Source organism: Ursus arctos, unplaced genomic scaffold (genome assembly GCF_023065955.2).
Source record: "Ursus arctos isolate Adak ecotype North America unplaced genomic scaffold, UrsArc2.0 scaffold_8, whole genome shotgun sequence".
Lineage (NCBI taxonomy): Eukaryota > Metazoa > Chordata > Mammalia > Carnivora > Ursidae > Ursus > Ursus arctos.
The window spans coordinates 46,577,301-46,593,532 of NW_026623100.1; the positions used below are offsets into that span (position 1 = coordinate 46,577,301).

General features: G+C 36.9%; 1 protein-coding gene across 1 annotated transcript in view; it reads left to right on the forward strand.

The window, feature by feature from the left end:
- The window catches only part of DNAH6 (dynein axonemal heavy chain 6), a 201,300-nt gene that overhangs the window by 18,116 nt on the left and 166,952 nt on the right, over positions 1–16,232 (forward strand). Inside the window, exon 5 of the mRNA XM_026481835.4 lies at positions 12,433–12,700. Within this exon, the coding sequence (XP_026337620.3) occupies positions 12,433–12,700 (268 nt within the window). The remainder of the gene's footprint in view (positions 1–12,432; positions 12,701–16,232) is intronic.

Here is a 16,232-nt window from a genome sequence, read left to right on the forward strand (position 1 = left end):
TAATGAGCACTTCTACTTGGGGAACTGAGTTGATGTTTTATAAACTTCTTTGGACTGATAGTCGTGATGCTTAATGGGAATATGCAATGTCTCATTTCAGAAGACAGAGTTGGAATCATAGTTTATTTTATTATGTGTTGAACGGGTTGATGTTAATTTTTCCTCCCTGGCCTGAACTCCAAATACCAGAAACCTTATGAAAAGACAATCATTTGGGAGGTCCAAACTTGGAAGCAGCTAAATTGGAAGTTAAAAATAGGAAATACTGGGTCAACGTGATGAAGACATGTTAAACTGAACTCCTTTTAAAAGTAATGTGATAAAATATAATGCCTTTGCTTATTTTTCAAGTGTAGCAAAATACATCAGACATGCAGTTCTACAATGTTTATCTCTACCACAATCCCTCCAAGTGAGAAAATAGTTCCTTTTATCAAGCTTATTCTAAAATATCAACTTAGTGCTATGTGTTAGGCATAACAGTTTTGTCAGGAATAAGCTTCAAGGAGATGTCTAAATATGTTGGAATATCACCCTGAGTGAGTACACAAGTATATGCTGCAGGTTCTCTTGCCCAGCAAGGGGTCATAGTGGTGACTCTGGTCAGCTCTGGTGTTGTGAAAAGGAAACTAGGTAAAGGATCAGGAACCAGGGAGATCATGAAGAGCACGGAGGACAGAGAATGGAATTGATCAAAGCAAAATAATCTTGTTTTGTTAGGACTTAGACCTTGAACAGAGTGACTATAATTGAAGGGTAGACATGAGCTATGGGGGAAGACTGCTGGCTAGAGAGTTGTATGAGAGCACACTTTGTATGAGAGCACACCAAAGTGGATCCCCATATTTTGCGTATCATAAAAAATGATCTATTGGTGTTTACTATGTTCTAGGCAAAGTATATATATTGAATCATTTAATCCTGTAAGATAGATACTGTAAGATAGATACAATCATTATCTCTATTTTATAAATGAGTTACAAAATGGCTAAGTTACTTATCCTCATGGTCCATCCATGTTGTTGCAAGTGGCAGGATTTCAGTTTTTTTTAGGGCTGAGTGAGGTATGTGTGTGTGAGTGAGGTACGTGAGATACACACACACACACACACACACACACACACACACACACACACACATACCACATCTTCCTTATCTTCTTTAATGGACACTCCGGGTTGCTTTCATATCTTGGCTATTATAAGTAATGCTGCAGTTAACATAGGGGCACATATATCTCTTTGAATTAGTGTTTTTGTTTTCTTCGGATAGATACCCAGTAGTGGAATTGCTGGATCATATGGTAGCTCTATTTTTAATTTTTTCAGGAAACTTCATATTATTTTCCTTAGTACTTGTACCAATTTCCATTCCTACCAGCAGTGTAAGAGGGTTCCCTTTTCTCAACATCCTTGCCGACACCTTTCTTGTCTTTTTGATAAGAGCCATTCTGACGGGTGTCAGATGATATCTCATTGTGGTTTGGTTTGCATTTCCCTGATGATTAGTGATGTTGACCATATTTTCATGTGCCTGTTGTCTATCTGTATGTCTTCTTTGGAAAAATATCTATACAGATCCTCTGCCCATTTTCTAATTGGATTGTTTGGTTTTTTGTTATTGAGTTATATGAGTTCCTTATATATTTTGGATATTAATCCTTTATCAGATATATGATTAGCAAATATCTTCTCTCTTTCCATAGATTGCCTTTTCATTTAGATGATTTCCTTCACTGTGGAGAAGCTCTTTAATTTGATGTATTCCTGCTTGTTTATTTTAGCTCTTGTTGCTTGTGCTTTTGGTGTCAAATCCAAAAAATCATCGCCGAGACCAATCTCAAGGAGTTTACCATCTATATTTTCTTCTAGGAGTTTTATGGTTTCAGGCTTTGTGTTCAAGTCTTTAATACATTTTGGTTTAGTTTTGTGTAGGATGTTAGATGGTGGTCCAGTTTCATTCTTTTGCATGTGACTGTCCAGTTTTCCCTGCACCATTTATTGAATACACTGTTCCTTCCCCATTGTATATTCTTGGCTCCTTTGTCATTAAATAATTGACCATATATACAGGGGTTTATCTCTGGACTCCTTATTCTGTTCTCGTGATCCACGTGTCTGCTTTTATGCCAGTACTATACAGGTTTGATTAGTTTAGCTTTGTAATATCGTTTGAAATCAGGGAGCACAATCTCTCCAGCTTTTTTTCTGTCTCAGATTGTTGGCGCTATCTGGATTCTCTTGTGGTTTCTTATAAATTTTAGGATTGTTTTTTCTATTTCTGTGGAAAATGCCTTTGGAATTTTAATAGGGATTGTACTGAATCTGTACAATGCTTTGAGCAGTATGGACATTTTAATAATATTAGTTCTTCCAATCCATGAGCATAGACTATCTTTCCATTTATTTATGTCTTCTTTGACAGTTTATTACTAAAGCTAGAAAATTACTAGAGCTATAAGATAAACACAGTGGTTAAAAGGAAAAAGATTATAAATTAGGCATCATAATTAGGACTCTCTCAAACTTGGATTTGTGAATCGCAGTAATGTTCCTATCCTTTGCCTAAATATCTCGTTTGTATGGAAATGTTATCAAAGGAATTAGTAGTTCAAAGCAAGTTTTATCAACACCTTACCAAAAGATAGCCACCATACCCAGAAAAGGATTGGAACTTTTTAAGACATATTAAAGAATAAAATATGAAACCAAATTCTGTTTTTAGATTAACATCTCATCAATAAGCTTAAGAAGCTAGGAATGCAAGAACATGCAATTAATATCTAATGTCAGAAAAACTCACTGTTGCAGAATTGAAATTTTAATGGCCAACGTGGACATTTTTTTGTTCTATTTGTTACCAGAAAGGCAAAGGAAATCTATCAGTAATACCACTAGTAGATGGGGTAACTGGGTGATGGACATTAAGGAAGGAAGGAAAAAGAAAGAAAAGGAAAGGAAAAAAAGAGTGCATTTTACTCTGTAAATTGTATCCCAGTAAACCTGCCTTAAGAAGATACTGCCACTAGATCAGCATATCAGATAACAGAGATTAATACACTCCAGGACGTTATTAAAATTTTATTGCAGAAAAGGAGTTTTACTGAATACTGATGAACTTATAGTTAGTAGTAACTGCTAGATAACAGCATTGTGTAGAATCACAGAAGTGGAATGTTTGGAAGAACTTTGTCGTGAGGAGGGGAAAAAATACCTTACCGCAATGAAATATTTAAGGCAAGTGAGACATTGTGGAAATACTTCTTAAAAATATATATTACATCTAGAGTTTATTTTGACAATCCTACATTCAAGTAATACATTATTTTATTTTATTTTTTTTAAGATTTATTTATTTATTCATTTGACAGAAATAGAGACAGCCAGCGAGAGAGGGAACACAAGCAGGGGGAGTGGGAGAGGAAGAAGCAGGCTCATAGTGGAGGAGCCTGATGTGGGGCTTGATCCCATAACGCCGGGATCACACCCTGAGCCGAAGGCAGACGCTTAACCACTGTGCCACCCAGGCGCCCCATTATTTTATTTGCAAAGGAACGCCCCTGTGTAAATGCTTCCCTGCGGTTATGAATTCCAAATTAAATATTATCAAAATGGTGACTACAGTGAAGTCCAAGACATAACAAGAAAATATGAGCAGAGTACCATTTTTTGTTGTTTCAGATTTAAGTGCATTGGTGAGTCAAAGGAAAACTTTTGTCAAGAATTAGAAACTATTTTGCAAATAACTTAACTGTGCAGATTTAGTGGATAGTTCTTGTTTTCACATCTGGATTACTTAATTGACATTTGAACACCTGAATGAACATAATAAAAAATTATTGGATCTGCCTGAAAATGTGTCAACATGTACTGACAAAGATTAAGAATTCAAAACATCTTGGAATTCAGCTTTGGAAATATGATATTTAAAATGCTTCTCTCATGATTTTTAGTGATTGTAATGGATTTAAACCTAAAGAAAAATTCAGTCAAACAAAGTAATCTGTCTGTGTTTCAGAGAAAACTTCCCCATTGTTTCTGAAATACTTGATATGGAAATTTTTGGATTTTAAATCAATTTGCATTTCACAAGAAATTTCAACACTGCATTTATCAAAGGGAGGAAAGGGAAAGCTATTAGAATTAAAGAGTGGTGGTACCTTTGGTTCACAATTTCAAGAGAAGGAATTATCCAAATTCTGATTAATGGAAAAGGGAGTTTCCAACCATAAGAGACAAAGCAATAAATCATCTGCCATTTGTTGTCTCCTATTTCTATAAACAAAGTTTCTCAGTAGTGGTGACTGTCAAGAATTTGAACAGACCATTCATCATGTCTTGATTAGAAATTCAGGTGGCTACTTCAAAAAGTTATAGTCAGAGCTGTGCTTGCTTATGAGCTATGCTTTATTTGGAAGTTTTATCAAATTCAGTATTGACTATTTCCCTGAATACCTTGTATGTTATTTTTCTTATTATAATATAAAGAACTTATAATTAGTGTCTTCACCAGCGTGCTTTATAGAATGTTACCATTGCATAGTATGTTAGAACATGTAGCTTGAGAAGCATTGCTGTAGAGGACTGTAGAACACTTTTCTCTGCATGAGAATCTGATCTTACGTAACTATGAAGCTCTGTTTCACTGGTATTCCCATCGGAGTAGAATGCTGGTTATTTCTAGGCAACACTGCTTCTGATAAAAAATGACCCCTGATTAGTAAATTATGTATGCATTGGGAGAGACTAAAAATGAATTCTAGGGGTCCCTAGGTGGTTCAGTTGGTTAGGTGTCCAACTCTTAGTTTCGGCTCAGGTCATGGTCGCAGGGTCTTGAGATAGAGCCTCCCACTCAGTGGGGAGTCAGCTTGAGATTCTGTCCTTCTCCCTTTGACCCTCCCCCCTGCTCATGCGTGCACTCTCTCTCTAAAAATAAACAAATAAATCTTAAAAAAAAATAATAAATTCGAGGCACCTGGGTGGCTCAGTCAGTTAAGCATCTGACTCTTGGTTTCGGCTCAGGTCATGATCTTGGGGTCGTGAGATCCAGTCCCATGTTTGGCTCTGTGCTCATTGGGAGTCTGCTCAAGATTCTCTCTCCCTCTGCCTCTCCCCCATGCTCTCTGTCTCATTCACTCTCTCTCTAAAATAAATAAATCTTTTTTAAAAAAAATAAATAAATTCTAAATACCTGATGGGGAGCCATAGCTTTGGACTTCCCATAGTGTAACAACTCTTTTTCTAGGCATGTCTCTTGCGGGAAGAGATACTGGGTCCTGTGGGTAATGAGGCTTTTAACCCAGGGTGGCTTCCATACCCACCCAATGTGAATCTCATCTCCTTGCATCTGAGTTGTCATCTAGGGAGAGGGTAGCTTGTGGGTGACTGATAGATTCCTGCAAGTAGTCCCATGGAAAAGGAAAGTCTGATACTGTCCTGATGGTGAGAAGTAGTTGCTATCCTATGCCCTTCTAAGTAGAGGTGTGCCAAATATAGCCTATGAAAGTTTTATTAACATTTGAACATTTATTAACATACGAACATTTAGTTGAAGCTGAGAAGACCCCCTGGTGGGGCAATACGTATTTCTTTTTCATGCTCATGTAAAAGAAGCCACTGTTGGTGTCTGACAATTCCCTCCCTAGTAGATGTGGGCTTTTTTCACACACCCGTAGAACCTCTCATCTCCCTGTTATTCTATTTATATATGTCCATATTTTGCTATTTTTTATTTTGGTCATTGAAATATAAACTTGATCACATTGATAAGGAAGTGTGGGTGCTTCTATAAGGCCATAGTGGTAACCAGACTTTTACAATGTGGTAGATGATACTACAAATACCAACCCTTAGCAAATCCCAAACATTCCCGGTTCTTCATAGGTATTAATTCGTTTAATCCTCATAGTAACTCTGTAAGGTAGCCAATATTAATATATTCATTTTACAAATGTTGAAACTGAGGCAGAGTTAAGTACCTTGACCAAGTTGAGAGAGCTAGTGAATTGTGGGGCTGGGATTCAAACCCGTGCAGTTGGACTTTAGAACCCAGCCTCTCACACACTATGCCCAATGTACTCCTCTTCATAATGACAACTGCTCCTGCCATTTGTGTCACACATGCCGTGCTAGGCTCTACTGAGTGCTTTCTGTAGATCAATGTTGTTTCATCTTCGAAAGAATCTCATTAGAAGGGCATTCTCTATAGTTGAAAGGTGAGGAAATTGTGGTACAGATGTATGAAGGACTCTGGTATTTGATATTGTTTTATGATTTGTAGATAGAAATTCAAAATAATGTCTGCTACTCCCACCTTTCAACTCTATGATTCTATTCTCTGTGCAATGTCAATTTTAAAGCCATTAGAATTTAGTGGATACGTCAGAATGTATGTCAGAGTCCTCCCCAAATCCTGAGAATTTTTAGGGTCCATAGAGAGCCAAGAAAGAGGACATGATATTTTTTCTACCCGAGTGTTTCCCAATGTGTATTTGCAGGAACATTATATATAAGTGGTAACAATAGATAGATGGTAAAAAAAAATTATTCTGTGATCATGTGAAATTAAGAAACATTAAATTAAATCACTGGTTCTTAACCTGGGAGATTTTGCCCCACCCCCACCCCCCAGGAGACATTTGGGGATGTCTGCAGGAATTTTTGGTTCTCGTAACTAGAGAGGATGGTGCTACTGGTATCAGGTGGGAAGAGGCAAGGGAAGCTGCTAACCAGCTGACAGTGCACAGCACAGCCTCACACAGCAGAGTTACCTGGCCCAAGATGTCAGTAGTGCTGGGATGGAGTTAAATAGTACTAAGTACACATTTCTTTCTTTTTTTTATATAATATCTTTTTATTATATTATGTTAGTCACCATACAGTACATCCCTGGTTTTTGATGTAAAGTTCCATGATTCATTACTTGCGTATAACACCCAGTGCACCATGCAATACGTGCCCTCCTTACTACCCATCACCAGCCTATCCCATTCCCTCACCCCCCTCCCCTCTGAAGTCCTCAGTTTGTTTCTCAGAGTCCATAGTCTCTCATGCTTCATTCCCCCTTCTGATTACCCCCCACACTTCTGTCCCGTGGAGCCAACAAACTATTTCTTGAGGGATATGTGTGGTGATTAGGACTCTGTGAAACATAGTTATGTGAGGACCACATAATCATCTGTGCTCAGCTCAGGCCATATTACTTTCTAATTGATCAAGTTGGTTCTTAGATGGTTCCTAAGCCTGTTATGTTAAAAGTATTTTTTTAAGGAAGCTTTAAAAATTTCAAACCAAAGCTATCCTGTGGTTTCAGTGAGATTACCTGTTTAGCAGCCTAGCCCTGAAACACAGATGGATGTTAGCTTGGTGCTTTCTCAAATGACAGCATTGTGGTTTCTGTGTGAAGTCACGATTACAGAAGACTTTATAGTGAGGGATACAGGTGCTGTGGAGTAACAGATCATCTTGAAGCCATGTAATCAGAAAGCTTGCCAGGTTGCCTAACACAATGACAGTGTGCTTGGGCTAGTCCATGAAGAAATTTAATTCTGATGAGTCACAGGGTGCCTTGCTGGCTCAGTCCGTGAGGCATCTGCCGTCAGCTCGGGTCGTGATCCTGGGGTCCTGGGATTGAGCCCTGAGTTATGCTCCCTGCTCAATGGAGAGCCTGCTTCTCCTTCTCCCTCTGCAGCTCCCCCTGCTCTCTCTCTCTCTCTCTCTCTCTCTGTTTGTCAAATAAATTAAAAAAATAAATCTGATGAGTCAAATTTCAGTCAGCACATGGAAACATTAAAGACCCCTCATATTTTCACTTGGACTCATCAAAAATGCTCAGCTTCATCTTGTCTCCTTACCCTTCCTTCAAACACACACATACACATGTCTTGGCACTGTTCTGGAGCCCTGACAATTTAATGGGTAATGATTTCATTTCATACAAAAATTTCAAGAACCTAGAAGAGTGGTTCTCAGCCGTGGCTGCTAATGAGAATCACCCAGCCTCTACTCCAGGACATTATTTGATTGATTTGTGGTGGGGCTTGAGCAACAGTATTTCTTTAAAACTCACCAGATGATTCTAGTATTCAACTCAGTATTGCACACCATGGACTTGGAGCAGTGGTTCTCAAGCAAGCCCTACAGGACTTGTTAAAACCTGTGGAGTTTCTGATTCAGTTGGTGGGGAAGATAGTCTGGGAAATTGCAATTCCCATGTGATGCTGATTCTGCTGTTCCAGGGACCATACACTGAGAACCATTGGCCCTAGAGTACTCTCTTATTGCAGAAATTTGGAAGTTTCTTCTTAGTTATGCTTTTGTTTAATATTCTAGGTAAAAAGGAGTTCCTTATCAGGTATTTTACCATTTCTGGTTAATCGAATCAGAAGCCAAGTAAACCATTTCTCTTCTCTAGGTTAGATCTAAACCCCTACTGATTCATGATATTACCATCATCAAATAAATTGAGGTTTATAATTGCAAATCATAGGAAATGGCTAATTTCTTTCCAGGCAGTTGCTTGCTTATCTTCACCCAATAAATATGCTCAAATCATAACAATTAAAACTGTATAATTATGAAAATAATAAGAGAACTTAGATTTGCATAGGGCCATATGAACTTATCTAATACATCTCACTATCTTAAAGCAGGTAATTACTTTTTTGCTTATAGAAATCAGAAACTTGAAAGAGATAGGAAAAGAGAACAGGGTGAACAAAGACGTATGTATGTGTTCAAACATGGCCTAAGGTGGATATGACGAATCAGCCCGATGAGAAAGGGCAATTTGTGAGACAAAGAAGAAACTAATATAAAACAAGGGGAGAGTGCCCAAACCGCTGGCAGAATAATTTGAATTTGATGATATAAGCAGTAGGAGGCTATTTAAAGTTCTTGAGCAGGAGACAAACCATGTTTCTGCACTATTAGTCTTGGTAGACTGGTTTAAAGAGGAACAGAAGCATTTTCAGTCACAGATAGAGCTCCTGTTTTAAATAACAACTCACATCGAGATCTTATTGTTTTGGAAAATCTAGGAGAAGAAATTAACATTTTTTAGAACCTACTAGGGTAGGCACAGTTTGAGTTAAAACTGAAATGAACAATAGCAAGGAAAATTTATGACCTACCACATGGTCGTGGGATTCCCTTAGTCCATATGAGTCTCTCAACTAAGACATACATGCTTTTGAAGTTAAAAGAAGCCTTAAGAGTCCAAGTTTCATTTTAGATGAACAGATACAGGTTTTACAGTAAAATAAATTGACCTGGTTCTACATTGAACAGCAAGAATACACTCCAGAAATTTTTTTTTCCCAGTAAAACATAGTAAAATGTAATCTTATTTAAGATGTGCATCTCGTCCTGATTAGTTAACTAAGGGTCGGTTTAGTTGATTAGATCATAAAGCCGTCTAGTTTATCAGCAAAGTAGGAATTTTATAGCACAGCACTTGAACAAATGAAGTTCTCTTTTTAAGTCTTAAAGTAAATTGTTATATCATTTCCTCAAAGAAAGACTTTGCTGAAAGAAGAATCCAAAGCAACTATCCAAGAAGCAGCCGAAGTTGAAGGCTGAATCCTGGATGCCAAGCAATGCTGACCAGGCAGTTGTCAGCATAGGGGTGGTGATTAGTTCCTGAAATGTATGCGTGGTTGGAAGCAGAGTGTGTGGAGTGAAGGGCAGAGGCCCAAGGAGTGTATCTGAGGAGTAAACCCCTCAGTAACGAACTGGAAAGTCTAAGAATAGGATTACAGAGAACTGTGCATAGGCCCTCTTAGTTTTTGCAAAGCTTTCCTTGACCCTGCTGCCCCTTCTATCTACCAACAGAGTTGGCCTTGAAGGAAGTCCCTGCCATCTGTGAGAGGATAATTTTGTTAGAGTTATGAGAAACAAGATTGGTTTTTGGAAACTTTAGGAAGGAATGGATGGGAGGGATATGGCCCATCAATACACACCATTGTAAAGGAAGTTTAAGAGAAGGAAGAATACATGGGATTTTACGTTAAATGGGCTGCAGGGTCAAGAAAAAGCATTCTACAAGCTAAAGGGAAGCTTTCTACAAGTTAAAGAGAAGTTCTGCACATTTTTAGATGGAGAGGAAAAAGTAGCCAAAAGCCAGGAAGGTTAGAAAAGAGTGGGGTGAAACCTCTCTCTCTCTCTCTCTGAAGAAAACCGTGAGATAGGCTCAGGGGCTGGGGTGGGAGTACACAAATGTGATGATTTTCAAGTGAAGAGAGAGCTCACCTTGTGACCACTTTGTTTTTGTTGGTTGTTTTTGAATAAAGTTCAGTGGTTCACAAACGTTACTGTGTAGCAGAATCTTCCAGGGAGCTTGTGGAACTACAATCTTGAGTCTCATAAAGATTCTGATTCTGTGTTGGACCCAGAAATCTAGATTCTTAATAAGCACCCCAGATGATTTTGATGCTGACGATCCAGTATTTGAAAAAGACTAGCATGTGTTCTTTCGTTCAGTGCAGAGTAGAAATGTATAGTGGAGGAAAAGGTTTAGGGGTTCGAGAATGAGGATCTTAGATAGTAAACTGTCAATAAAAAATATTTCTAAGTGGCACTGAGCACCAATAAGTTAGAATTCAGCATCATGGACCACACCTGCCACCTTCTAGAAAGGTCTTTAGTAGCAGATAGACCAATGCAGAGCAAGTTTTCTAAACACGCACCAAGGCCCTTGGTGAGCTGCTTGATTTGTCTTTAGGTTGGTTTGATAACTGATATTAATGAAATATCTGAAGTTGACTATAGTTTCAGAGACAAGCTAAAATTTCACATTTTGTAGAGAATCAGCCTGAGAATGTCCTAATTATGTCTTCAGCTATAGGCAAAGAAAAAAGGGAAAAAAAATGTTTTCCGTTTATCTCACCTGCAACATGTAATATCTGGCATTTTCCCAGACAGTTCTGATGTGAAATGTTAATTAGAACACAAAGAGTTAGTAGAATTAGATTCGTAAAAGCTGAGCAAGTTGATGTTTTTCTGTAACAGCACTTAAACAGCAGAGTGACCTTCTAGACTCTTCCTCTCCACCACACCACCATCAGCACCCCAGGCTCTCCTTCCGTGCTCACATGAACAGGTCTCGGTGGGGGGGTTTTGGTTTTCACTCTTTTTTCATTCTGGTCCTGTATGCCCTAATTATAAAAATATTTTTCTTATTAAGTTTTATTAAACAAAAATAGAAATTAAAAACTAAAGTGATTTATTCCAATGGTTTTTAGTTTTTTGATTAACAGACCCAAAACATATGAGAATCTTGTTCCAATTTCTGAAAAAGTTATTATACATGTGTACATAAATTTGTATACACACAACAATTTCAGGGATTTCACAGGTGACCCAACTAAAGGGCCATGAATTCCATATTCAAAATGCAGAGCTAAGGATCAGGAGAGAACATCGACAAGGGAAACAATTGATTTTCACTGGAGTGTTCCTGTCTAATCTTTGTTGGTACATATAATTTTTGCATAGTTTTAACATAAAAACAATTTGGGGTTTTGTTTTGCAGTTAACCATTATCTTATTATTCTAAAGTACTGAGAATCTTTATACATTTCATTTTCCTAAATTTTAAAATATATCTTAGTAACTTCCTATATCACAATATGTTTCACAGGTGTATTATTGAATATTTAAGTTGCATCCAGTATTTTAATGTTATAGCTAAAATTATTTAAAAAAAAAATCTTTGTGCCTGTAGGCAAGTTCTTGTTTTAAGAAATTTTAAAGAATCAGCCCATTCTATACTCATTGTTTCCTTCTCCCATCTTTACTCCTGTCTTTATTTCTCTTGCTTTTCTTCATTTGATCTGTTTCTGTTATGCAGAAGGTTGAGGAATGCCCTTGATGACAGTTGAAAGAGGAATATCTTGAAACAAACAATGTCTCAACAATACTTATTTTGTTCTGTGATAAATTTCTTCGCCTTTGCTTAATCTGGGTCTTGATTTGAATCTTACCTAATTCATCTTTTCTTGCTTTGTTCTTTCTCATAATTTTCTCAATACTGGGTAGTGTAAAACTCCTTTACGCTATTATTATTGAAGAGTTTCTAAAGAACTAATAATAATAACTTATTTTCAGGTAGCTTTTATATAGGGCTATTACGTTTTAAAAATCTATAATTGACTTGTTTCTGTAAAAATTATGTAACAGAAATTGTCAAACATATTGCCAAAGTTGTGAAACCTTTAAGACCTAAAATAAGTCCAACTATTTTTTTAAAAACATCTTCCCCCTTCTTTTCTTGAGTATTCAATCTAAAAATAGTTTGTTAGAATTTTTTTAAATTTTTAAATAATATTTGCTTTTTCAGAAATGTTTTATCTTTTTAGAACACAAAAGTAATTCAATTGCTTAATTTTGTATTGACTACTTTTATTCACTTGCCTTAATTTTTATTTCTTCATAGAGTTGTAAGTTATGAGAACATCAATAAAAATGACTACTATACTATTAGCAAAAAAGCAGTAACGCATATTTATAATGAAGAACTTGAATATATCGAAATTGATCGATGGGAACAGGAATATCTATATCATAGAGAACTCACTAAGATTCCCATATTTGCACTTTTCCGGAAATGGAAGGCTTTTAATGTGTGGAAGAAGAATGTCCGTTCCAAGAAAATCAGTGGATGTCGAAAATCTCTACAGAAAAATCTGTTCATCATTAATCATGTACGTATTTATTAATCATACTTTTTTTTTTAAAGATTTTATTTATTTATTTGACAGAGAGACAGCCAGCGAGAGAGGGAACACAAGCAGGGGGAGTGGGAGAGGAAGAAGCAGGCTCCCAGCGGAGGAGCCTGACGTGGGGCTCGATCCCATAACGCCGGGATCACGCCCTGAGCCGAAGGCAGACGCTTAACCGCTGTGCCACCCAGGCGCCCCTATTAATCATACTTTTTAAAAAAATTTTATTTATTTATTTGACGAGATAGAGAGCACAGATAGGCGGAGTGGCAGGCAGAGGGAGAGGGAGAAGCAGACTCCTCACTGAGCAGGGAGCCTGACACAGGACTCGATCCCAGGACCCGAGATCATGACCTGAGCCGAAAGCAGCTGCTTTACTGACTGAGCCACCCAGGCGCCCCTATTAATCATATGTTAAAGAATTACAGAAAACAAAGTGTGAATCTATTACAGGTATTGGTATAGACTGTCCTTGACATCGAATATTTCATCTTTTTAAGAGAATTCACAATTTTCTTTCTGTCTTGTTCTTTCATTCTGTCTTGTCATGGCAGTCTAGCTTAGTTTTCACATTTTAACTAGGGTTGCAGAATGCAAAAGTATAAGAAGAGAGTTGCACAGGCCCCCTTCAGTTAGAAGCAGCCTCAGGGGTTTGGATTCGTGGCTCCCTTTGTTGTTGAATAGGAAAATGGCATATCCTCTTGAGCAGAGTGGGCTGGTAACCCTTATTACCTCCTCTCATCTTTGAGTGACTCTGGACTCTATGGTCCAAAATAATCTGGGGGCTTGTTTTCATGGGCCAGTACCTCCCAATGTATCATATGCTTTCCTCTACCATGGATTCAGACAGAAGGGAAAATTTTAATATTTACTTTGCAGGATGGGGTAATCATGGAAAAAGAACTGTTAAAAGGTGTGTGGCTATATTTTAAATCTCTACCCACTCACTGAATTTTAACTTGCATTGCAAGTTTTCTTCTTGCCCTGTGGGAATGAACTGGAATTACCATTACTGTCATGATCCTTAGCTGTCTATTTCTGTGACACTGAGTCCCCACCCTCTCAAATCAGAAGCTTCAAGTTTGCTTTTTACTGCTCATTTCTTCCACTTTCATTGCTAATCTGGAAGATCATAATCAAGATGTCAGTCACAAAGGAACATTAAAGGAATAGGGCTAATAGAGATATTAGTGCAAAACAAATGTATGAGAAGTACTACCTCAGGTCATCCATCTCATCAGGCATTCTGGGTTGTAGACAATATTCTAGTCCTTCTTGGTATCAGACTCAACTTCTAGACCTCTAATTTCTTTAAGGATCCATCGGTCATTTGAACCTATTTTACTACCTTTTATCTTCACCATGTCTTGGGCACTATACATGTCATAAGTTTCTTACTAGGTACATAAAATAGTTCTTCCTGTATTCGTCTCTGAGATTACTTCTATTGATCCTTAAGGCTTGTTCTCTTATGCGCTGAGGTTGTCCTTCTCTCTGTCCACCATTCATACCAACAGTGCTTGACCTTGATAATATCTTCTCTTAAATGTAGCCCTAGCAGACTATAAAGTTCTCATCCATTTAAACTTAGATTGACCTAAATAAGAGACCCATTGTATTGGTTTAAATATCTATTAGATGTTATAATTACCCCCACAATTACCACTACTCTTATATTTACAATTAGTTAATTAGGAGGGCTGATTGGCCTAGACTGGTGAAAGGGACAAATATGGAGCTATCCTTGAAATATTTCTTTTCATGATTTCTTTTTAGTAACGAACCTTATTGGCACCTGTGCCTATGTTTCCTTTTAACAACTTTATTGAAATATAATTAATGAACTGTATGATTCACCCATTTAAAGTATACCAGTCAGTGGTTTTATTATACTCATAGAATTGATCAACCATTACCACAGTCAATTTTAGAACATTTTCATCACTCCAAAAAAGAAACCCATTACCCATTAGTGATCACTCTACATTTCTCCCCAACTCCTCCCAATCCCCTCCCCAGCTTTAGGCAACCGCTAATCTACTTTTTGTCTTTATTGGCCTATTCTATTCATCCCATATAAATAGAACTGTACAATATGTGGTTCTTTGTGGCTGGCTTTTTTTCACTTAGCATAATGTTTTCAACATTCATCTATGTTATAGCATAGCCTTTCTTTTTATTGGCAAATAATATGCCATTGTATGGATATACATATTTTATGGATCCACCTATCTATTACTGATGGATATTTGGATTGCTTCCACTTTTTGGCTAATACTGCTATGAACATTTGTGTACAAGTGTTTGTCTGGATGTATGTTTTCATTTCTCTTGGGTATATGCCTAAGAGTAGAATTACTGAGTCACCAGTAACTCTATGTTTAACCTTTTGAGGACCTGCAAAACAAATTTCCAAAGCTACTGCACAATTTTAAATTCCCACCAACAGCAAATGAGGGCTTTGGTTTGTCTCTGTTTTCACCATTATATCTTTTTCATTATAGCCATTCCTACTGCTTGTGAAGTGGTATCTCATTGTGGTTTTGGTTTATCTTTCCCTAGTGGCTTGAGCATCTTTTCATGTGCCTATTGAGCATTTGTATATCTTATCTGGAGAACTGTATATTCAGATACTTTACCCATTTCTTTTTTTTTTAATATTTTTTTATTATATTATGTTAGTCACCATACAGTACATCCCTGGTTTTTGATGTAAAGTTCGATGATTTATTAGTTGCGTACAACACCCAGTGTACCATGCAATACGTGCCCTCCTTACTACCCATCACCAGCCTATCCCATTTCTTAATTGGGTTATTTTCATTTTACTATTGAATTGTAAGTGTTACTTATATATTCTGGACACAAGTCCCTTATCCGTTATATGACTTGCAAAAATTTTCTCCCACTTCATGGGTTGTCTTTTCACTTTCTTTATTGTATCCTTTGAAGCACAAAAGTTCTTAATTTTGATGATCTGCATTTTAAGTTTTGAAATTGGGAGTGTACGTCTTCTGGGCCCCTTGAATTTCCACATGAATTTTAAGATAATCTTGTCAATTTCTGCAAAGAAGCAAGTTGGGATTTTGATAGGGATTGCTTTAAATCTACAGATCAATTTAGAGAGTATTGCCATCTTAACAATATTAACTTCTGGTCTGTGAATATACAATGCCTTCCCATTTATTCAGGTCTTCTTCAATTCTTTCAACAACATATTGTAGTTTTCAGAGTATGTTTTACACTATGAACATACAATGCCTTCCCATTTATTCAGGTCTTCTTCAGGTCTTTCAACAATGTTTTGTAGTTTTCAGAGTATGTTTTATACTTCATTTGTTAAATTTATTCCTAAATATTTTATTGTTTTTGTTACTTATTATAAGTGGAATTTTTAAAATGAAATTTTAATGAAATTTTTAAAATTTCATTTTGGATTGTTCATCTCATATATAAATATATAGTACATTATATAAATAATATATTTGTTATATATTTGATATATATAGTAATA